At 34.2% G+C, this 22,247-nt stretch overlaps 7 protein-coding genes across 8 annotated transcripts; 5 read left to right on the top strand and 2 right to left on the bottom strand.

Annotated features, from left to right (window-relative positions):
* Positions 1 to 405: 405 nt before the first annotated feature.
* Positions 406 to 2,452, bottom strand: LOC110228044 (AAA-ATPase At3g28510). The gene has a single exon (XM_021024108.1). The coding sequence runs from the start codon at positions 2,135 to 2,137 to the stop codon at positions 521 to 523; it is 1,617 nt and encodes a 538-aa protein (XP_020879767.1). The 5' UTR covers positions 2,138 to 2,452; the 3' UTR covers positions 406 to 520.
* Positions 2,453 to 5,230: 2,778 nt separating this feature from the next.
* Positions 5,231 to 5,842, bottom strand: LOC9313181 (60S acidic ribosomal protein P2-3). The gene has a single exon (XM_002875409.2). The coding sequence runs from the start codon at positions 5,710 to 5,712 to the stop codon at positions 5,362 to 5,364; it is 351 nt and encodes a 116-aa protein (XP_002875455.1). The 5' UTR covers positions 5,713 to 5,842; the 3' UTR covers positions 5,231 to 5,361.
* Positions 5,843 to 7,138: 1,296 nt separating this feature from the next.
* On the top strand, positions 7,139 to 9,015 carry LOC9313180 (probable prolyl 4-hydroxylase 6). Of its 2 annotated transcripts, none has more exons than XM_002877066.2 (7): positions 7,139 to 7,535; positions 7,630 to 7,687; positions 7,823 to 7,930; positions 8,107 to 8,164; positions 8,256 to 8,431; positions 8,511 to 8,571; positions 8,682 to 9,015. In XM_002877066.2, exons 1-7 carry the CDS (start codon positions 7,417 to 7,419, stop codon positions 8,969 to 8,971), a joined length of 870 nt encoding a protein of 289 aa, XP_002877112.1. In that variant the 5' UTR covers positions 7,139 to 7,416; the 3' UTR covers positions 8,972 to 9,015. The 2 variants fall into 2 exon arrangements, with proteins under 2 accessions (XP_002877112.1, XP_020881923.1); XM_021026264.1 differs by having other exon boundaries at positions 7,823 to 7,957.
* Positions 9,016 to 13,345: 4,330 nt separating this feature from the next.
* Positions 13,346 to 15,705, top strand: LOC9313179 (probable prolyl 4-hydroxylase 7). The gene is made up of 8 exons (XM_021026281.1): positions 13,346 to 13,578; positions 13,656 to 13,742; positions 13,821 to 13,878; positions 13,995 to 14,099; positions 14,489 to 14,546; positions 14,660 to 14,835; positions 14,935 to 14,995; positions 15,184 to 15,705. The coding sequence occupies exons 1-8, from the start codon at positions 13,475 to 13,477 to the stop codon at positions 15,483 to 15,485; spliced, it is 951 nt and encodes a 316-aa protein (XP_020881940.1). The 5' UTR covers positions 13,346 to 13,474; the 3' UTR covers positions 15,486 to 15,705.
* A 98-nt stretch (positions 15,706 to 15,803) lies between these two features.
* LOC9313178 (transcription factor MYB35) lies at positions 15,804 to 17,263 on the top strand. The gene is made up of 3 exons (XM_002877064.2): positions 15,804 to 16,159; positions 16,240 to 16,369; positions 16,473 to 17,263. The coding sequence occupies exons 1-3, from the start codon at positions 16,027 to 16,029 to the stop codon at positions 17,164 to 17,166; spliced, it is 957 nt and encodes a 318-aa protein (XP_002877110.1). The 5' UTR covers positions 15,804 to 16,026; the 3' UTR covers positions 17,167 to 17,263.
* Positions 17,264 to 17,391: 128 nt separating this feature from the next.
* LOC9313177 (putative rRNA methyltransferase YlbH) lies at positions 17,392 to 19,524 on the top strand. The gene is made up of 10 exons (XM_002877063.2): positions 17,392 to 17,571; positions 17,649 to 17,740; positions 17,815 to 17,913; positions 17,991 to 18,095; positions 18,188 to 18,292; positions 18,390 to 18,528; positions 18,620 to 18,735; positions 18,820 to 18,876; positions 18,950 to 19,123; positions 19,304 to 19,524. Exons 1-9 carry the CDS (start codon positions 17,424 to 17,426, stop codon positions 19,025 to 19,027), a joined length of 939 nt encoding a protein of 312 aa, XP_002877109.1. The 5' UTR covers positions 17,392 to 17,423; the 3' UTR covers positions 19,028 to 19,123; positions 19,304 to 19,524.
* A 260-nt stretch (positions 19,525 to 19,784) lies between these two features.
* LOC9311523 (CLAVATA3/ESR (CLE)-related protein 25) lies at positions 19,785 to 21,901 on the top strand. Its single transcript, XM_002877062.2, has 2 exons — positions 19,785 to 21,000; positions 21,438 to 21,901. Exons 1-2 carry the CDS (start codon positions 20,792 to 20,794, stop codon positions 21,472 to 21,474), a joined length of 246 nt encoding a protein of 81 aa, XP_002877108.1. The 5' UTR covers positions 19,785 to 20,791; the 3' UTR covers positions 21,475 to 21,901.
* The last annotated feature ends 346 nt before the right edge of the window (positions 21,902 to 22,247 follow it).

The raw sequence follows: 22,247 nt of genomic DNA, 5'->3' as shown, positions 1-22,247 counted from the left end.
TTCTTCACTCGAGAATGCTTCACTCTCAAGAGGAATCTACAAGATTTTAGGTTACGCAAGAAGAGATTCAAAGCTACGTACGTACCTACACGAGTCTCCTAGAGGTTGATGAAGAAGACGAAGAAGAATCAAAACCAGAGAGAGAAATCGAAATGGTGAATTCAACAATTATTTGTTTTTTCATTAGACAGACCAATGGAAAGTTGACACGTATGAACTCTTAAAACCAAAAACAATCCTAAACTAAGGTACGTTTCTTACCAAATTTGATATTTTTGATTTAATTTGGGCAATTTTCCTAAGGATTCATGGCCTAAGAAACTCTAAAAACCCCCCATTGGACTTGCTCTTAGTATCTTTTCGCAAAAATTAAAATTTGTAGTTTTGAAAATTATTCGTAAAGACAATCATACGTAACTTACTTTTGCATTTAAAATTTATTTAGAAACACCATGCCAAAGTACAACCTTACACAATAAACTAAAATTCGTCAAGCGTCACATCTTTTGTTCATATCATTTTAGTTGGAACCATTTTGCTTAGAAACGTCGCCGTTTTGCTCCTTTCCCTTCACTTTGTCCTTCTTCTCTTCTTCCTCTGTCTTCTTCTTCTCCTCTTCTTCCTCTGCTTTCTTCTTCTTCTCCTCTTCCTCTGTTTTCTTCTTCTCCTCTGCTTCCTCTGCTTTCTTCTTCTTTTTCTCTTCTTTTTCTGCTTTCTTCTTCTCTTCTTCCTCAGCCAACTTCCTCACTTTTTCCTTCTCGTCGTCCAAAGTCTTGACCAAACGCTTGATGCAAATGTCAGCATCCTCTTCGTCAGATTTCGGCATCAAAGTCTCCGCAACATCCGCTGGAGACATATTGGTTTCTTCGAGCTTTCTCTCGATTTCTCCATACAAGTCGTGTGTTTCAATCTCTAAGTAGTTCTTAGCCAAAACCTTAAACGCTTCAAACTTGCAATAAGACATCTCAATGTGGTTGTCCATTCTTCCTCTGCGTATCAATGCTGGATCAAGCTTATCCACAAAATTTGTTGTGAACACTATGATCTTCTCACCACTACAAGCTGACCATAACCCATCAATGGAGTTTAATAACCCTGACAAAGTAACCTTGCTCTGCTTCTCATCTACCTTGGGCTTCTTCTCAGCTCCCTTCTTCTCCTCTCCATCCTCTTCTTCATCTTCCTCTTTTTTCTTCTTTCGCTGCCCCGTAAGATCGAGCGAGCAATCAATATCTTCAATCACAATGATAGACTTACTAGTTGTATCCAGCAACAACTTCTTCAGCTCTGAGTTATCCTTCACGGTCGTTAGCTCAAGATCATACACATCATAGTCCAAGAAATTCGCTATTGCAGCTATCATCGTCGATTTCCCTGTCCCGGGCGGGCCAAACAAGAGATAACCGCGCTTCCATGGCTTCCCAACCTTCTTATAATAATCTTTCCCTTTGCTAAACTTTATCAAGTCCTTCTTAATCCCTTCTTTCTTCACTGGATCCATAGCCAAAGTCTCAAACGTCGCCGGGTGATGAAAGGGAACGTTGCTCCACTTTCCTGACCTCCAAGGATACCATTCTTGACTTGTGTTATTAGTGTAAAGCTTCCTCTCTCGGTTCATCAACCCAATAGCTTTCCCTTCTCTCAAAACATGATCAAGATAAGTCTCAATGATCAACCCTCGGTTTCGCCTATGGAAACTAAGAGTAAAGTACCTTCTCTCCTCTGAGCTGCTTCGACCATAATTAGACTGAGGTTGAATCACTTTCACATTCGAATACCACTTCACCTTCACACCTTCGAACTCATCTTCAATTTCCTCACGATCGTCCATACTAAACACCAAAGATTTGCTGTTTTTCGTTTCGTTGGCCTTTAGTCTCTTTGCAAGAGCCGTTGATTTCGAGGCTAAGTAGTTGCGTATAGAGTCGTAGGCTTGGCTTCGCTTCAGACCTTCATCTGTGTACTCAGTGAATTTGATGTGAACGTAATAAGAGATCCATCCAATCATCTTGTGGAAGTATCTCTCCACGTAGGCTCGAAGATGGTTAGGGACGTATTGTTTGTAAATCGCCCAGAAGAACATAAAGCTTGTCACCGTCGTCCCGGTTAATCCCCATATCGCTCCGGTTTCAAGCATCTTTTTGTGTTGCTTGTGTCACACGAAACTCTTTACTTGTGTCACACGAAACTATTTGTGTTTGTGTCTCTTGTGATTTGGTAAGTGTGCTCTGTGATTTGGTTTCATAACTCTCTGCTTCACTCTCTATTTATCCTACGCTCGAGTTTCGAGGAAGAAGCCACGAAATCTCTGATTGGTTTTCAGGAAACTACATGTAGATGTTTAATACTAATATGATGTGGAATTTTTACTAGGCTTTGTCGTTTGCGAAATCGATCTAAATTCGTCTCTAGGATTAGGTGAAGTGTTTAGAAACTTTTCGATCTAGGCTTGCTCTTTGGGATCATGCGAGGAGCCACTTAAATAATTTTAAGTGTAAAATATTATGTAAAGTATGAGCCAAAAACCATTTTTTTCTTGACGAAATTATTCTATTATTTTGTTCCTTGTAAGTCTAGTCAACTGTCGTAAATTAGTATACCTTAGACGACAAGCCTAAATTGATTACGAAAGGTCTTTGATTCTTAATTGGTTGTCTATCAACGTTGAAACGTATTTTCTCAAGTAAAAATATCTTTTGAAAAAGGTATACAACGTTAGGATGACATATCCTACATGATGGCAGGTTACACTTAGGTTTCAAGCCAAGATTTTCTCTAAATCTAGTTAGTACGAAAGTTTTATCGGATGTCCATTTTCCGTTTGGAAATTGGGCTCGGAACCGAAAAATCTCAACAAAATTTGGAAATTGGACTTGGAACCGAAAAATCTCAACAAAATTTGGAAATTGGACTTGGAACCGAAAAATCTCAACAAAATTTGAAATTTATGTTTCTGTTTTAGAAATTTGTAATTTCAGTTTAAAAATTTGATGTCACAAATAAATAAATAAAAAACTTGAAAATTATTTTGGATATGTATTTAATATACAAAAAGCCTAAAAACAACCCTTGTGATTTAGAATTTTAAATTTTTGCAGACTAATCTTTGCATTTTGATTTTTAAATTATGAGGTTTTGAAAAAATTGCAATGGCGTGAATTATATGTGAGATATTGAAAGTGATTAATTTGAATTAAATTAATTTTGAGAAACTTGAGTTTGATGGTTTTTCTTTTGACAATACAAAATTTGATTTGGTGTGCAAATAAATGGTTGTCTTGTTGATGTCATATAATTTGTTTTAGTACGCCCGGACTCTTAGATAAGCATGCTTAGCGATGCTTTCCTCTTTATAATGACGTCAATTGATTTATTTTATATACGTTTGCAATGACGTCGATTGAATCATTTTATACGATAATAATCTTAGATCAATATGATTAGACTAGATTCAGTTGATAGTACAAAAAATATGGGTCTTAATTAACGTGGCTCACCTAAAGATTCGATACTCAAATAAAACTAGGAAAACAAAATATCTCGAGCATACAATTTTCATTTTCTTGGATGATGATGTCAATGCAGGTCATTTATGTATTAACCAATACTAGAATTTCGAATCCAAAAAGACAGTTTCTCATCTCACGGACAACCATGAACTTGGGCTTTTAAAGGCCCATTAAGAACAAAGTCAAAAGCCCAAATCATAAGTGGCTACCTTTTCTCATTTGTTTATTCATTTCCTCCATCGTACATAGAAGAGACAACTTGTCAAAACTCCAATTTTTGAGCCTTCCCACTCGAACAATGCCAATTCAAGTAGCTAGAGGCCTAGAGCTTAACAATCAGCAATAATGGTAGAGAACCGAGTAGGTCCAAAGATATGTAAGCCTCGGAATAACTTTCACAGTTTCTGAGTAACAAAGAAATGTTGATGGATTGTGTTATTCACCATGAAAGTATTGGATAGAGAAATGTTGCTCTAGAGTGAGACTGACAAGTTTCCTAGGATTTAATAAGAGTGATATCAAACGGTCCTACTCTTGTTGGTTTTCTCTATGCAAGTGAAATCTAAAGTGCAAGTTACTAAGAGAAGGTACATGCAGCCAGTGTCAATACCAAGAATTCATCTCCTAAATGAAACATCTTTGATAAAATCCATATGTTTGTTACATCGATAAGTTATAATGCAAGCTTTTAATCAACATATTTAGATCACCAAACTACCTCAAGTATCTAGAAAAGATAAGCTCTTTGGTGTGAACCTAAATGGATCCTCAAATCAACTTCTGAACTCGTATAGTTCCATACAAATCAACTCATAAAGAAAATATGCTCTAATGTGTTCTTAGCCACTAACAAAACAAACCCTTTTCACAGTTTGACTCACTACTCTTTATCCGTCTTTAACCACTAACCATGGTGAAAAATGCTTCCCAAACCAAAACCAAACCCATGATGAAAAAATCTTGTGGGGGATTGTTGGGTCTGTTTCTTCAATTGGGCTTTATGAATTTTGAAATGGGCTCTTAAGACCCACGTTGGTTTTGTTGTTATGTCAAATCTCCTTCACCCTAAAAGATTAAGTCAAAGAACGTGGCTGAATTTTCTGACCTGTTTCACTTCGTTGGCCACGCGGTGGCTGGGAATGAGCGATTCCCATGGCACAAAAATCTAACTTGATTAGATTCGTTTTTTTGGTCTTTAAAAGGAGTTTTGGGAGAGACTCGATCGAGGTATCAAGTAGAAAAGATCTCTCTTCTATTTTCTTCTTCTTCTAAATTTCTGAGTTTGAGTTTGAGAGCTTCATCTCTTTTGGGTTGAGTGCACAACACAATTGAGAGCAGAGTGAACCCTGGAGTGAGCCGTCTTGGTTATCTTGCACACCGGGATTAGGCGGTTTTTCGCTCAAGTGCAGTAGATTCTCTACGGCTCTGCGACTTTCGTTCTTTGTCAATTCTGGTTCTAAGCTTTATTTCCAACAAATCACATAAACAAAGTCACTATAGACATAAACTCATCAAGAAGATTTGCTCCAATGTGTTCTTAGCCACTAACAAAACAAACTCTTTGTCCATCTTTAAGCACTAATCATGATAAAACTCCTACTTAGCCATCCAGAAACATCAAACCACATAAAACAAACTCACTATGAACTAAGAATCTCAAATCCTAAAACCATCATCATCATCCACAATTCTCAAATCACAAGTAACAAAAAAACCATAGAGAATCATAACCACCAAAGATAATTAAACCAAGATCAGAAACACAAGTCTCAACATTACCCAAAGATCCATCACAAAACCAACATCAGAAACATAAAGTCTTAACATTTAAACGAAACTTCAAACCAAATCATCAATCAAAGAGACCCATCATGCCTGCATCATCAGAAGATTCATCTTTAACTTCTTCAACCTTCTTCTTAGACTCAGCCACCGGCTCAGCCGCCGAAGCACCACCACCACCACCGCCTCCTCCGGCCACCATAGCAACAGCTGGACCACCAGAAGACAAAGCAGCCATCTTTTCTCTCCCAGCAGCAATAAGCTCCGTCACATCATGATCCTTGATGAGAGAAAACAACAGATCTATCTTCGTTTCGTCGATTTCAGCACCAACAGATTCCAAGATCTTCTTCAGATCATTTGAGGTTGGATTCTCGTTTCCTCCGAGTTTAGCGAGAAGAAATGCAGAGATCACCTTCATCGTTTTAGGGTTTTGATTTCGACTGCTAGGGTTTGTGAAAGGGACTGCGTTCTTCTATAGTTTGTGTATTTAAAGGGTCAAATGTTGTCTCTGTCCCATAATAGAGAGGAGAATTTAGGGTTTTGTTCCGTACGTACGGTACACGAAACAGAGCCGGAAATTTTAATGGGCCTTTAATGTTATGGGTCTTTAGTGGGCCTTATATGTAAGAGAGATTTTAAACCCATTTTGCTGATTTGAATTTGTTTTACATATTTCCAAAATCTTGTTGTTAATGATGATATGCTAGGAAGCACGGAATCTTCGTCGGAGGTCCGCTTCCCGCTTCGGAATCTTAGTCAGAATCGGAAGCTCTTGGAAGCTATCGGAATCTCGCTTCCATCGCGTTTCCAAAAATTCCACTTTGGAAGCTCGTTGGAAGCTTACGATTCCGGTTTGGAAGCTTGCGCTTCCATTTTATAAATTCAATTTTACAAATAAAACATGAAATTATTATTTTTATACAAACAAACTCAAACTAAAAATTTTGCATACTAATCTTTGTATTTTATTTTTAACAAAATCATGTTTAGAAAATAGCAATGACATGAATCTAATATGTGAGAGATATTATAAATGATTAATTAATTTAGATTAATTTCGAGAGACTTGAGTTTGATAATATTTTTACCTATAATATACATAATTTGAAACGATTTTGTTTGATGTTATTTAAAAAAAGAATGAATATAGTGTTATAATTTTTTTCTTGAATTATTTGATTTTGTTTGTTGTAAAAATTGGTTTAATTTTTAAATTTAGTTTTTAAAATTTATTTATTAGATTTGTGGGGTTAATATAACTTGTAATATGATATAATGTTTAATATTTAGTTATATATACATATACATATATATATATATATATATATATATATATATATATATATATATATATATTCTTTATATATACTATACGCTTCCATCGCGTACCGCTTCCGTAAAATTTTCTAAAAAATCGCTTCAGCGCTTCTAAACGATTCCGCTTCCGCGTACCCGCTCCCGTTTCCATGCAATATAGATGATATGTTGTTATGAGTCTTAATGACTAGTTAAAAATTTAAGATAACAGGATCTGGATTTAGTTTGTCCAAAATAAATAAAGAAATAAAACAGGATCTGGATACGTGGGTTATCGAATCCATTTTTATTAAATTTTTAGTTTAAATAACATATAAACTTTTTTAATTGATTATCATAAAAAAAAAACTTCAAACTCATCTATTAAAAAGAGATGCCACACATATTTTTCTGAAGATACTAGCTAGAAATATTAGAAAAAAATTGTATTTCTTTATGCAAATAAATATATATTTTTGGAAGCAGATCTAAATTGAAATAGAAAATATTAATTTAAAGTTAATATACCCTGATTTCATAATCAAAATTTTAAATATTTGTAATTTTTAAATTGAATAAGAATGGAGTGTATTCTTGGTAATTGATGCTTTATATTGGAACATGGTTGAGTGGTTGGTATTACAGTATCACTATTATCTGAAAACTCAAAATCTTTATTATTAGTCAACCAAGAGAAAAAGAAGTTTATTTTCCGGTAAAAAGAGTTAAAGAACCTACCTAAAGTAAAACAACTAGTCAACGAAAAAAAAAATAAGGAACAAAATCGCTTAAATCTCAAAAGTCTTACCAAAGAATATTTTCCTTGATGGGTTCTCAAAATTTTCTTGCATTTTCCTTCTCTCTTCTCTTGATTTTCTCTCAAATTTCATCTTCCTCCTTTACTTTTGATCCAACTAGAGTCACTCAACTCTCCTGGACTCCAAGGTTTGTGTTTTGTGTATCTAAATTTTCATATTATTAAGTAATCATGATCTTTGTTCTGTTATGTTAAAGAATGTAAAATTGTTGTTGTCTTCAGGGCATTTTTATACAATGGGTTTCTCTCTGATGAGGAATGTGATCATTTGATTAACTTGGTATAGAATCAAACATGTTCTTAAGTTTCCGTGTCTCTTCATAAAATTATATAGAATATTTTGTCATTATCTAGGACTGTGTGAGTTTATGATTAAATCAAGAAACTTTGTTTTGGATTTGAACATTGGTTTTAGGCAAAAGGAAAGCTTGAGAAGTCAATGGTGGTGGCTGATGATAATTCAGGTGAGAGTATAGATAGTGAAGAACGCACAAGTTCTGGAGTGTTTCTGACCAAAAGACAGGTGAGGACATTTGAATTTTACTATGTAGTTTTCGCTGTTATGCGGTATTTATATCATATTCGACTAGCTTAATTAATTCACTAATTAGACAGACTAGTTCTATGTTTTTTCTTTGAAGAAGTAAACGCTTGAGTCTTGACCAAGTTAACATTGGTTTTGTGTACTTAAACCTTCAGGATGATATAGTAGCTAATGTCGAGGCTAAACTTGCTACATGGACCTTTCTTCCCGAGGGTATTTCCGCGAGGCATATACATTTTATTTTTTTTCTAATTCTGTTTCTTACTCAGTTACTCTCATCATCATTTTATGTGTTGTGGATCAGAAAATGGGGAAGCCTTACAAATATTGCACTATGAGAATGGTCAAAAATATGATCCACATTTCGACTACTATTACGACAAGGAAACTCTAAAGCTCGGTGGTCATCGGATCGCCACCGTACTAATGTACTTGTCCAATGTCACAAAGGGTGGAGAAACAGTGTTTCCTATGTGGAAGGTAAAAGACATACATCAATTCCGGTTCCATAAATTCTCAGTTAAGATTTGGATTTAAATTTGATCACATATTCTTATAGGGTAAAACACCTCAGCTGAAAGACGATACTTGGTCGGAATGTGCGAAACAAGGCTATGCAGGTAAAATCATTGTATATACACACATATAGCATGAATGATTCAATGTTTATGATAAATACAACTATTTCTCCAAATGGTATATCACATTATTTGAATATGTATATTTGTAGTGAAACCGAGGAAAGGGGACGCTTTGTTGTTCTTTAATCTTCATCCAAATGCAACCACAGATCCAACTAGCTTACATGGAAGTTGTCCGGTGATTGAGGGAGAGAAATGGTCAGCAACCAGATGGATTCATGTTAGGTCATTTGGTAAGAAGCAATCAGATGGGTGTGTGGACGATCATGAGAGCTGCGAAATATGGGCAAAGGCAGGGGAATGCGAGAAGAATCCAATGTACATGATGGGTTCAGAAACTGACCTTGGATATTGTAGAAAGAGTTGCAAAGCTTGTTGATCTTAAGAATAACAACTACAAGTGAATTAAAGCTCTTATTAAAGATAAAAAAAATTTGTATAACGAAAAATCGGGTTTTTCGCCATTCAGAGTAGAAACCTTTCGTCAATAGAAGGCACAAGTTAGAACAATACTAGTATAGATATATCTGATCCTATGTTACTGGTTTAATGTTCCAGTTATGTTACGTATGGTTCATAATTAGACCAAAACTCAATAAAAATCCGTTTTTAGTTTATCATGATCAACCTCAAGCAACCGATACATGATAGCTATTTTATGCATTAATATACAATTATGTCATGCACTTCGAAATGATAGTTGTCTAAATTTAACTACGTCATGCACTTCGAAACTCTCTATATTTATAGTCAAGGGTAACAATCATGTATATGACAAAAAAAAAAAAAAAAAAAAAAAAAGGGGGGTAACAATCATGCAATTACCGTTAATTAGGAGACTTCAAGCATGATGAGATATATACTTCTAAAAATTCTAATGAAGTGTAACTATTCAAACTGTTTTTTCAAAAATAGATCAGAAAATGATTTTTGGAAATTATATTTATTATATGTGTTTTGGGTTTCGAATGAATTAATCCCCTACCCAATGGAAACCCATCACATGCGGATGTTGCTTGGATGTTGTTGCTATGCTAAGCAAAGAAGATAGAAAAAAAAAAAAAATATATGCCGACCTATGCCGCATGAGTCTCTCACTCTAAATTTCAAATTGTTCACTGATATTTGCAAAAGACGGTTAAAATTGACACGACACAAATCAAATTCCGGCTAGGATAAAGCTTATGAAAAAAGGATTTTAGATTATTTTCAATAAGTTATGTGGTAGAGTGCTTTTATTTCCTTTTTAAAGGTGATGAGTTTTGAATTTATACATTCTAATTTTTAGTAATATTGTTTCAATTGTGTTTTATGATGGACCAAAAAGATGTTTTTCTTTAGGTAGCAAATTAAATTGGGTCGGCCCTATACATATATATATACTAGATACTCTATAAATTAAGGGAAATTGTTAAAAATATCCCTTTTGGTGTGGCCCTTTTCAAAAATGTCCTTTTTAGATGTCCATTTTTAAAAACGTCCCTTTTTAAATCTGAAATTTTTATAAAATTTTATTAGGTTTATAAGGTACTTATGGATTGTAACTACTACTTGAAGACTCGATCCAAGTATTTATAAGGTTTTATAAGGTGTTTTTAAAGGTTTTACAAGTTATTTTAAAGGATTTTTAAGGTTTTTCAAAGGTTTTACAAGATATTTTAAAGGTTTTTAAAGGTATTTAAAATGCATTTATAATGTATTTATAAAGTATTTATAAGATTTTAGATACATAGAAATGTAGTTTGTGTATGTTTTAATAATATTACATACATATTTGGGTAAATCTTATATTTTTCAGAGCATTTTTTATAAGATTTTTAAAAAGGGGTATTTTTGAAAAGAGGCATTGAAAAAGTGGCATTTTTGCAAAAGCCCCACAAATTAATACTCGATAAATTAATAAAATTGTCTTGTCCCAAGTCGGGCCAGTGTAAAATTTGACAAAATTTGATAAGATAATAAGATAATAATTTTTTTAGAATCTATATATGGTCCCATTAATATCCTAAATTAATAATCATGTAAATTTACTAAGGTATGCTTTTAGTTGTTTTTTTTTTAAATTGAATTTTCGTTAAAACCCATGTCTAACTTGTATTGGATAAAACAATTGGTCTATTGTGGTTTTAAATTATAATGGTGTAGTATACTTTATAACTGTATCAGAAAATAGTCAAGATTTTCTGTAAGTTTTAAATTTTTGAATATACATCATTTTCATTTCAATAGTCTTATACCTGTTAAAAATGACAATTGAGGTCATTAATCATTAATTTGAATTTACGTATATCGTTTTTATAAATAAATTCACATATCTTTGTAATTTTATTGTCTAATTTATTTTTGAAATTTTTTTTTTTAAAACTATTAAAATTTCAAGTCCAAAACTACAAAATTTATAAATCTATTTCTTTCTAAAATTTTAAGAATTAAAATACATCCCTTTATAAATTAATAATTATTAATTTATACTATAAATTAATAAATATTAATTTATAAATAAATTAATATCACTATAAATTAATAAAATATTATGGTCCTAACAATATTAATTTATAGAGGTTTTACTATATATATATATATATATATATATATATATATATATCAAATTTCATCCAGTTACCAAATTCACCAATAAATCTAAATGGATTCCGACAAACACGGAATGATAAAGATTCAATACTCCACGATCGCTCGCTAAACAAATCGAAGATATGGTCTATTTGTAATAGCAGCTAAAAGACAATCCAAATCATGTATAGGAACAAATCTTCTTTTCATCAACTTTGGTCATAACCAATTCTGATGTTGGCTCAAATTGGTAACCATTTTGAGAAAAAGAATGAGTATGAATATCATGTTTCTCTTTGTTCCTTTTTTTTTTTTTACCATTTGTAAGGAATTTTTGTTCTATTTTCAGACATGTGGGTCCTATACTTTTCATTTTCATTCCTCAAAAAAAAAAAGAACCATAGAAGAAGATTGTTCCTCCCCAAAATTGTAGAAGAACAAAGAGAAACAAAAAAATAAAATTCGTTTTTAATTATTAAATAATTTTAAAATAGCTTTTATGATAATATTTACATTCTATGTATAAATATTTTTGGTATTTTTCTTATATAATTATATATATAAAAACTTTTCTCAAAAATTTCAATTTAAATGAATGTTATAACTTTATTTTAAATTAGTATTTATACTTAAATAAATGAATAAATACTTTCAAGTAAAATTTATATTATTTTTTTAATAAAATATTTGAATTTATACTATATTTTGTTTTAAATTTATATAAAACATTAATTTTAAATGAAATTTATAAACTAAATTTAATAAATAATTTTTTAATGATTTAATTATTATGATAAATATTTATTCAACTTTTTGGTAACAATTTACCATAACCATTTGTTCAATTCCTATGTTCTTCTTGGTTCCTCATTTTGGTCATTTTTCTTTCTTTTTTGTTCATTTTCATTCATTTTCTAACAGAACTAGCAGGAGAAACATCACTTAGATGGAGAACAAAACCGCTCAAAACCACAATGCCTGACACCAAGACCTCATCATTTTTTTTCTACCATCATTCTTTTTTAATTTGAAGACGAGAATACAAATAGTATTACGTTGAGCATACAAATTGAAGCTTTAGAAACCATACAACCAATACTTGAGTATAACAAAGTAATCGAAAAAGTGAAAAGAGACGTTGCTTTCTATCGTAGATAAGTCTTACACGCTAACAGATTAATCAATCTGTTAGTTTCTTCAGGTGACGCCGGTAAACAGTCATTCTGTTGATGTGGAAGTCGATGATTTCTTTTGTTCCCATGATGTAAGATTAACTGCATCCAAAGCCACCACACCACATCTGAAAGTGTGTTCAACAGGATATCCTGACAAAACACCAATGGACACAACAAGCATAGTCGATGGAATCGATATTCTCGAATTTGAGAACTCCAATGAATCGTTCTTGGCGAGATGAAAAGGTTCGACCACAAAAGCCATAGCCCATCAAAGATCAGCCAAACTATAACTTTGGATCCAAAGAAACAATCTTCATATCCAAAGAGAACAAAACCATCATCATCGAACTCTATCTTCGTCTTCAAGAGTGAGAGAAAGAGGCTAATAACCGCAGAACAGAGATGGAGATGATGTTTAAAGAAATCTGTTCAAATCTTGATGCATCCATCATCTAATTCAACATTTGAGTCGTCATAATCCCATATCTGAAATTGTAAATCATCTCTCAAAAAGAAATATCTCAAAGGATATATCTCAAAAGAAAGAAAATCCAATATTTAAAAACTCAAAAATTGTTGTAAACGTCAAAAGAAGCTGCGAACGCAATAAATACATAGTGAAATCTTTTTGGTATATTAATTTGTGTGGAACCGATCGTCACTATACACACATAGTAAAAATATTTTTACGTCTATATAAACAATCTAATTCGATCGTTATGACACCACAACTGCAATAAGAAGTTATAAGAAAATTCTCTTTTGTTTCTTTGTTGTTCAGTAGGATTATTGTACGGATATAAATGTCTACTATTATTTTTTTTTAGGAAAATAAAACAGTTTTATAGGAAAATTTAATCATTAGTCAAAAAGAAATACTCTATTAAAAATGTTACCCGGTAAAAAGAGTTAAAACAACCTACAAATGTAAACTAACTAAGTCAACGGGAATTAAAAACCGTCGGCGTCATAAATACACCAAAAGGGGATGAAACTGTTAAATCTCAAAACTATGGGAAACAAATTAAAAAGAAGAAAGACTTTTGGGTCAAGACTACGAAGAAGAATACAATTACACAATTCGTCTTGGTCTTCTTCTTCACCAACAAGTCTTTCTCACGAATTTTTTCCCGATGGATTCTCGGAATTTTCTCGCATTTTCCCTCTGTTTTCTCTTCATTCTCTCCAAAATCTCATCTGCTCCTAACCGCTTCCTCACTCGATCGAGTAACAATAGGTTTGATTTTGATTTGAGATTGATTCGATTCTGTTCTTCGAATTTTGGTTTTGACTGAGAAATTTTATATTTTGCAGAGATGGGTCAGTGATAAAGATGAAAACAAGTGCTTCTTCTTTTGGGTTTGATCCAACTCGTGTTACTCAACTCTCTTGGACTCCTAGGTTTGTTTGCTTTTGTGTGTTATCTGAAATTTTGAATCTTTGTTTTTGGTTTTGTGTTAATTTTTGTGGTTTTTGCAGAGCTTTTTTGTATAAAGGGTTTCTTTCTGATGAGGAATGTGATCACTTTATCAAATTGGTATTGAAATCTTAAACATTTACTTAAGTTTTTTTTCTGTGTTGATGTTTAAGTAGTAGTGATGATGATGATGATGAGCCAAGGAATGTTTTGTGATTGTGACATTTGGTTTTTAGGCGAAAGGAAAGCTTGAGAAGTCAATGGTGGCTGATAATGATTCTGGTGAGAGTGTTGAGAGTGAAGTACGCACAAGTTCTGGAATGTTTTTATCCAAAAGACAGGTGACTTTAAAACTTCAAAACATATCTTTCGGCTATAGTAAAGCTTTCGAATGACTTGTTAGAAGCTGTGGTTTATATCTGGATTGATTTTTATGTTTGGTTTTCGTTCTCAATCAGTTGAGTTTATGAGAATGATTGCTGTTATGAGGTCTAGTGTTGCATTTGTATGTACTGTATTCGGCTAGCTTACTTCACTAGTTAGACAGACTTGTCCGCTGTTACTAATATATGCTTGGACCAGTTAATCATATTTTTCTGCAACACTATGGGATTCTGTTTCTGCGGTTAGATAAAGTAGTAGCTTGAATGCAAATCTGGATATTCTAAAGGCTGTGTGATTCACTGGTTGTTGACCTTTGATCTTGAATGATAAGGTTCTATCTGTGCAGGATGATATTGTAGCAAATGTCGAGGCAAAACTTGCTGCGTGGACCTTTATTCCCGAAGGTATTTCCGACCATATGTACATATATTTCCTAATTCTGTTTCTTACTTTAGCCTTTGCCCTTTAGTAGCTTACAACTTCTCATCTCTTCTTTTTTTTCTGTGTCGCGGATTAGAAAATGGGGAATCGATGCAAATACTGCATTATGAGAATGGTCAAAAATATGAACCGCATTTTGACTACTTTCACGACCAGGCTAATCTAGAGCTCGGTGGTCATCGGATCGCCACTGTATTGATGTACTTGTCCAATGTTGAAAAGGGAGGAGAAACAGTGTTTCCCATGTGGAAGGTAAAGATAAATATTACTTCTGGTTCCATAAATTTCATCAAATATTTCGATTTTATTTCCTGAGTAGCCTCATTTCAGTTTGATCACACATTCTTATAGGGTAAAACAACTCAGTTGAAAGATGATAGCTGGACCGAATGTGCAAAACAAGGCTATGCAGGTAAAATCACTGTATATAGCTTGATGTAGAATACTGTATCCTAAACCTGCGTTTGGTTTAAATGTGAAAAGATGTAAATTAAAAGTTCAACACAAATGGAAATGTAGTAGTATGATTCAGTGATAATGAATGGTACAACTATCTCTCGAAATGGTATATTGCACTAATCTGAATATCTTTCATTGCAGTGAAACCAAGGAAAGGGGACGCATTGTTGTTCTTCAATCTACACCCAAATGCAACCACAGATTCAAATAGCTTACATGGAAGCTGTCCGGTGGTTGAGGGAGAGAAATGGTCAGCAACCAGATGGATTCATGTTAGATCATTCGACAGAGCGTTTAGTAAGCAATCTGGATGTGTGGACGAGAATGTGAGCTGCGAAAAATGGGCAAAGGCAGGGGAATGCCAGAAGAATCCAACATACATGGTTGGTTCAGACAAAGACCATGGATATTGCAGAAAGAGTTGCAACGTTTGCTCATCTTAAGAACAACGACAACAAGTAAAATCAAAGCTTTTATTAAAGGATCAAAATTTTTGTATAGCGAAAAACCGGGTTTTCGCCATTCGGGTAGATAAACATTTCGTCAATAGAATGAATTATAGAACAATATACTAAAAAAATAATTCTGATTCTATGTTACCAGTTATGTTCCTTATGGTTCATAATTAGACCAAAACTTGATAAAAGTCAGTTTATTTTATCATCAACCTCAAGCAAGCAATACATGATAACTGAATTATGTATCATTATACAATTTGTAGTGTACATGGCTGTGAAAACTACGTCATGCACTTCGAGACTCTCTATATTTCTAATGAAGTGTAACAATCATGCAATTACCGTTAATTAGGAGCCTTCAAGCATGAGATCCTCACCTTCTCTCTCTTTCTCTCTCTCCCTAGACATGTCTCAGAGCTTTTGCATTGCATCACTCTATTTCCATAAAGCCTTAGTTGTTGTACTTTCAGACATTTCTCAGCTTCTTCTTCTTCATCTTCTCTCTTGTGTCTGAATACATCAAAAAATGGGAAGGCCTCCTTGTTGTGACAAATCAAATGTCAAGAAAGGTCTCTGGACCGAGGAAGAAGATGCTAAGATCCTCGCTTATGTTGCTATCCATGGTGTAGGAAACTGGAGTTTGATCCCCAAAAAAGCAGGTTTTTCAAATATCTCTCCCTTCTTTAAGAAATCTCATCTCCTTATACAAGTCTTGAGTATTTTTCGTTATTCGGTGTAGGCCTGAATCGATGCGGAAAGAGCTGTAGACTGAGATGGACTAATTACTTAAGACCTGACCTTAAACATGACAGTTTCTCTCCCCAAGAAGAAGAGCTTATCATTGAGTGTCACAGAATCATTGGCAGCAGGTAATTAAATGAAGCAACCTAATTGCTAACTAACTTTTTCACAATTACAAGAATCTATCAAACATACTTTCACATTGTTAATAATGATCTCTGATGTTTTCAGGTGGTCTTCGATTGCTCGAAAGCTTCCAGGAAGAACGGATAACGATGTGAAAAACCATTGGAACACAAAGCTGAAGAAGAAACTGATGAAAATGGGGATAGATCCGGTGACTCATAAACCAGTTTCTCAAGTCCTTTCAGAATTCAGAAACATTAGTGGCCATGGAAATGCATCCTTCAAAACAGAACCATCAAACAACTCTATACTCACACAATCTAACTCAGCCTGGGAAATGATGAGAAACACAACAACAAACCATGAGAGTTATTACAACTCTTCAATGATGTTTACAAATTCCGCTTCGTCTGAATTCCAAACTACTCCATTTCATTTCTCTGGCCATCCAAGTAATCTACTCAATGGAACCACATCTTCATGCTCTTCCTCATCATCTTCAGCTAGTATCACTCAGCCAAACCAAGTGCCTCAAACACCGGTTACTAACTTCTACTGGAGCGATTTCCTTCTCTCGGATCCGGTTCCTCAAGTAGTGGGATCCTCAGCTACAAGCGACCTCACTTTCGCGCAAAACGAGCATCATTTCAACAACCAAGCCGAATACATCTCTCAGAACATCGATTCAAACGCCTCGGTAACATGTCATTCCGCGAGTTCATTCGTGGACGAAATATTGGATAAAGACCAAGAGATGCTATCACAATTTCCTCAACTCTTGAATGATTTCGATTATTAGATCTCTTCTTTTCATTATTGTTGTTGTTACTTATCTTGTAACTGATTTATGATTTTCAAGAACTATGATTTTTCAATAAATTATATCTCTTCTCTTATTAGTACTTAGTAGTAGTACCAAGTTTCTTGAAATACACAACTCAAATTGGACACCTTTTTGATAGAGGAACAAATCCTCTGGCTCTAAAAGAGGGTTTAGCGCTATATCTATCATTCGTCTTCTTCTTTGCAAGCTCAAAGTCGAAAACTTTTTTAGCTATGGCGGTTTTGTTATCATCTCCCATAGTCTCTCCACTAGGAATCAATAAGAATTTGGGTGTCTCGTATTCTTCTTTCCCTCAAATTCACCTCTTCAAGGTTTCTACTCCACTGCGTATTCGAAAATCTGTCGTCTCGAGCCGTAAAAGTGTGAAAGTTTGCATCTTTCATAAAATCATTCATAAAGGTGTGTCTTTTCTCAGTTTATGTCTTGTGGGTTTGTAGATTCAGGAACTGGTTTAGCAAGCGAGGATAAGAAATTGTTGCTGGAACGATATGGTTATGATGCTAATGACGACTTTGGGTCTCAATCTAAGGTTTGTTTTTTCCATTATTGTTTCGTTTTGGTTTCTGATAATGTTGAGAGGTGAAACTTTAGTTCTTGTTGTAGAAGGCGAGAAGGAAAGAAGAGAAAATGAGTGGAAGGAATGGTCAACAAGCGGAAGAAGTTGTTGTTGTACAGCCAAGAACAACTCATAGGTTACTTCAGGTGTGAATTTGCTTGTATCATTGTGTTTTTATTTGGGGTTTTTGTTGTTGGGTTTCTTCAATGTGTCGAGTGTTTAGGTTCTTGCAGGAACGGCGAAACGAAAGAAATTGCTTTCTCTTAAGGGAATGGATGTGAGACCTATGATGGAAGTTGTTAAAGGAGCTGCTTTTGGAATTCTCCAGGTAAGAGTAGTGAAAAATGATGACTAGTTTTAGGAGCTTCTGCGTTTGTTGGTATCTGAGTTGTTAATATGACCCTTTTCGTCGTTCTTTAGGCTGCCGGTGGTTGTCCAACGTCTCTGCGTCCTGGTAGGTGGTTGGATTTGTATAGTGGTACAGGGTCTGTTGGAATTGAAGCAATCAGTCGAGGATGTTCTGAGGTAGCAAAGAAATAAGTAACTGTGATTGTATGATCTTTGTTTGATATTCTTAGATTTAGGTGATCACTAAACATTTGTTTGAATTACTTCTCCACAGGCACATTTTGTTGAGATGGATCCTTGGGTTGTTACAAATGTTCTACAACCAAACTTGGAACACACTGGGTTTGTTGATACTTCTGTTATCCACACTGCTCGAGTTGAAAACTTCTTGGAACGTGCTGATAAGTTAGTAGGTATGTCTAGTCTTGAAGACGTTATTGTCAATTTCATCACCGAACTTCAGCATTAAATAGTACCTATATGAAGACTGTTCTTTACTATCAGGTAAGGATGGAGCGTTTGATTATATCAGCGTTACTCCACCTTACATGGAGGTTGATTATGAGGTTCTGATGGATCAGATTGCTAAGTCGCCAGCAATTGGGGAAAATACATTTATTGTGAGTGGCTATGTATTTCCCTTTTTATAAGGATTTTGGGTCAGTGTGTGATATTCATGCTCTTCTGGAAAAAATCTGATCTAGCTGGTCGAGTACCCTTCACGAACAACAATGCTTGATTCATGTGGATGCCTTGAAAAGGTAATTATTTCCCTATTATTACTTGTTGATGAATGGGGTTTGCATGAATGTTGATGAGAAAATTTTCTTACAGATGACTGATCGAAGGTTTGGCCGGACACATCTGGCCATATATGGACCAAAATGGGCTCAGAAGCCAAGAAAATCTTAAAGCCACAGTGAACCTCACCAGTTATATCTGGCCATTTTTCCGGTTAACAGAGGCTGTGACTGAAGAGCTAGTTTGTTCCATCCTTCAAATACTAGAGTAAGTGTTTCAAATGTAAATGTGTATATATATATATATATATGTTACTACTCTGGCTGTTACATTTTAAAAGCTTTGATTAGGAGCATTTACTTCTGTCATGGGATACATGATCATCTTGTTTTCAGTTCTGTTTCTTCATGTCACATATTCTTAGTTCCTCAGGTTAAATTTTTGCAGGTGCTTTTGTCCATCAGTCTCCATTTTGTTTGTTGCCAAATCCTAAAGATGGATACAAGTTGCAGTCTTATGATAGTTCTAAAATCGGTAATGGCGTATGTCGGCTTGTGTGTTTTTTTTTTTTTTGTTAGATTGACGCCATGTATGTTTGTGAAGTAGAGATATAGCTGTTTACAGTTTGAGATATGAAGTCAGTTAAGAGTTTCTCCTTTTTTCCATTACATATGGCTTCTTTTGATGCCCTTAAGGTCTAAGAGAGCAACTTGCTACTCATGATTTCTATATGTATGTATGTATTGTATACATCAATACCATCCTAAGAATCACTTCGGATTAAAGGAAACCTTACCGAAAGTGACGTAACTGAGGTATGTGTTGAATCATTCTTTCTTTATTTCTAGTTTAATCTACTTTGGTGCATAACTCTTCAATAGAGCATGTAACTTGACACCTCTAGAGTGCAATACTGGCATGGATTTGCTCACACAATCACTGTGAGAATCAATACTATAAGGACACTATCCTGACCATGTGTAAGATCCCTAAATGATATAGGGGAAACAGATATATAGTAACGAAATTGTGGGGCCAGGTCTGTTCAAACTTTGGATTTACTATGTTAGAAGGCAAGCTTCTCTTTCCCACCAAGGCCAAAAGGAAGTTTGCTTGTGTCATGGAAACAAACTGGCTCAATCTTCCCTAGCTGTCAATCAGATATAGATTTTTTTTTTTACAATTTGGATATGTTTCTAAATCTTTTTGCTTTAGTTTATAGTTTAAAGGTTATGAAGAAGAAGCATACATTTTTTTACTGCTAATTGGCTTTTGGTAGGGAGGGAATACTTAACAAGGAAGAAAAAATGTAGCTCTAGCTCCTTTTCACAGGTTTGATTATTTTACTTGTGTCTTGTTACATTCTTAATTGATTTTGTTATTGTTTAAAGGAAACATCCAAGTGATTTTAAGATAGTGGTAAGGAAAGTAGTAGGCTTGCTAATACACTCAGTCACAAAAGGTACACTGTCCTCTGCTTTTAAAATGGCTTAAAATATATGTAGTTAAGGGAGCTTGTGAGGTCCCCAATGGTTTGCTGCATGAAAATTCACAAATCAAAGCAAAGAAAAAGGTACTCAACGGGCCCATATGTTACATAAAGATATGTTTTTTCTTAACTTTCACTTCCTCTTGCCTCCTCTCTCTCTCTACGTGGACACCTACGTATGTATATTGTTGCTTTGTGTGCTTCATCTTTAAATAGGGCCAATCACGGATTTGTCTTCCAAGGTATATAAAAACAACCTAAATGCTTGTTTTTTGCTTCCCATTTCGCTTTCCACTTTTTTGAGCCTCTTCTGTCCAAAGATCTCTCTCTCTATTTATGTGACAGTCACTTCACCAACATCATGGATGTTCTGCTCAGTTTATTCTTGGGTTTGGTTGGTCAGTTGTTTATGTTAAACAGGAAGCTGTAGGGACATCGGTTGCAGTATGGGTGGTAATGGCATTAGAGCTTTGGTTGGAGGTGTTGTGTCTTTGGGTTTGATTGTGTTTCTTCTTGTCGGTATCTTAGCAAACTCTGCACCAAGTGTTCCATCAACAGAACATCTCAAGACTTTGCGGTTTAGTGGTAAGGATGCGAATCTGTTTCATGTGAGCAAGCGAAAAGTTCCAAATGGACCTGATCCTATCCACAACAGGTTCTCAATCTTCTCTCTCGAATTTTAACCTTCTATAGTCTTTTCTTTGAGTTTGTTTGCTATCAGAGATCAAGCCTTTTGAGAATTTTTGTCTTGAAGTTGGTTTAAGTACGTTTATACAAAATCTATTAGTGTTTCCTCAATTCAAGATTTTTGGGTGTCACTTTACACAGATACCGATAATTACTGGTTTCTAAAAAGATCATTAGCATGCAGAATTCTTGTTCTTTCCTTCTTTTCAGTGTCACTATACATTTTGTGTCCATTAAAGAACTCGTCTTTTGAAAGCAGATAATGTTATCATGTTTTAGTAAAAGCTTCTTCTTTATCTAATTTTTATGCCTTAAGAGAATTAAAGGCACTTGTGAAGAACTTTGACCACTTTAGTTAAAGAACTCAACTTTACTTATACATTTGTTTCAAAACTATTTCTTCAGGAAAACAGAAACATCGAGACGGCCACCAAGAGTATGATATAACTGTAATGTTTCATCTCATGCGGGCTTCGTTCATTTTCGGTTATTTTCCTACCGTTTCGAGACACAGTGAAGTATGTGACCTCTCAATTACAGTTCCACGTCAAGAAGCTACTATTTTTTCTGGGGTAATCCATAACTTCAGATTCAGAGATATGCTATGAACTCATAGCTTTGTGAAAGGTCTCTTCTTACTCTGTAGCATTTTGGAAGGTGAAGTCTTTGCTCTCTCTTATATTTTGGAACACTTGTGTCTAAAGATTGAAAACATTCAGAAGATATTAAAGACTCTTAAGGGCTTTGTAGGGTTTTGTAATAACATTTGTATTAATTATTATAGGCTTATGTCTTTATCTAACTCTCTGTTTCCTGTTTTCCTCATCTTTCTTTATTTGCCTTTTCTTTATAAATCAGTTAACTTTAAAGTTTGCTTTTTTTATGTTTCCTCTGGCTAAAGCAAACCATTAACTAAAGTTGCTCCATTTTCAAAAAATCAAAAATTTCCCTTAATTTACTGATTGTTAGTTTCTTATTATATACCTCCCACTCCAATGATATTGCTTCTTAATAGAAGCTTGTCCTTGCACAACTTTAGAATCACATACATTTGCATTTTTGGGTTCTTGTGAACTTTGGGAATCTTATATTCTCTGTGTAATTTGATAGCATCTTACAAAGTGAAATTCAAAAGGAGTGAGTGACCATAGATGCTATAACCTCTCTTTCTCTTTCTTTCTTGCCTTCTTTAGCTTCTTTTCTGGGATTGATTTT

Source organism: Arabidopsis lyrata, assembly GCF_000004255.2.
Source record: "Arabidopsis lyrata subsp. lyrata unplaced genomic scaffold ARALYscaffold_5, whole genome shotgun sequence".
NCBI lineage: Eukaryota > Viridiplantae > Streptophyta > Magnoliopsida > Brassicales > Brassicaceae > Arabidopsis > Arabidopsis lyrata.
Note: the sequence above shows the minus strand (reverse complement) of the source record. Positions and strands in the feature narration are given on the sequence as shown.

Bases quoted from the DNA above. Each gene is read 5' to 3' on its own strand.
- LOC110228044 (XM_021024108.1), bottom strand. From the start codon at position 2,137: ATGCTTGAAACCGGAGCGATATGGGGATTAACCGGGACGACGGTGACA.
- LOC9313181 (XM_002875409.2), bottom strand. From the start codon at position 5,712: ATGAAGGTGATCTCTGCATTTCTTCTCGCTAAACTCGGAGGAAACGAG.
- LOC9313180 (XM_021026264.1), top strand. From the start codon at position 7,417: ATGGGTTCTCAAAATTTTCTTGCATTTTCCTTCTCTCTTCTCTTGATT. The intron at 7,536-7,629 runs GTTTGTGTTTTG...TGTTGTCTTCAG, and splicing joins CAACTCTCCTGGACTCCAAG to GGCATTTTTATACAATGGGT. The intron at 8,165-8,255 runs GTATTTCCGCGA...GTTGTGGATCAG, and splicing joins ATGGACCTTTCTTCCCGAGG to AAAATGGGGAAGCCTTACAA.
- LOC9313179 (XM_021026281.1), top strand. From the start codon at position 13,475: ATGGATTCTCGGAATTTTCTCGCATTTTCCCTCTGTTTTCTCTTCATT. The intron at 13,579-13,655 runs GTTTGATTTTGA...TATATTTTGCAG, and splicing joins ACTCGATCGAGTAACAATAG to AGATGGGTCAGTGATAAAGA. The intron at 14,996-15,183 runs GTAAAATCACTG...CTTTCATTGCAG, and splicing joins TGCAAAACAAGGCTATGCAG to TGAAACCAAGGAAAGGGGAC.
- LOC9313178 (XM_002877064.2), top strand. From the start codon at position 16,027: ATGGGAAGGCCTCCTTGTTGTGACAAATCAAATGTCAAGAAAGGTCTC. The intron at 16,160-16,239 runs GTTTTTCAAATA...TATTCGGTGTAG, and splicing joins TTTGATCCCCAAAAAAGCAG to GCCTGAATCGATGCGGAAAG. The intron at 16,370-16,472 runs GTAATTAAATGA...TGATGTTTTCAG, and splicing joins CACAGAATCATTGGCAGCAG to GTGGTCTTCGATTGCTCGAA.
- LOC9313177 (XM_002877063.2), top strand. From the start codon at position 17,424: ATGGCGGTTTTGTTATCATCTCCCATAGTCTCTCCACTAGGAATCAAT. The intron at 17,741-17,814 runs GTTTGTTTTTTC...TTCTTGTTGTAG, and splicing joins ACTTTGGGTCTCAATCTAAG to AAGGCGAGAAGGAAAGAAGA. The intron at 18,529-18,619 runs GTATGTCTAGTC...CTTTACTATCAG, and splicing joins ACGTGCTGATAAGTTAGTAG to GTAAGGATGGAGCGTTTGAT.
- LOC9311523 (XM_002877062.2), top strand. From the start codon at position 20,792: ATGGGTGGTAATGGCATTAGAGCTTTGGTTGGAGGTGTTGTGTCTTTG. The intron at 21,001-21,437 runs GTTCTCAATCTT...CTATTTCTTCAG, and splicing joins CCTGATCCTATCCACAACAG to GAAAACAGAAACATCGAGAC.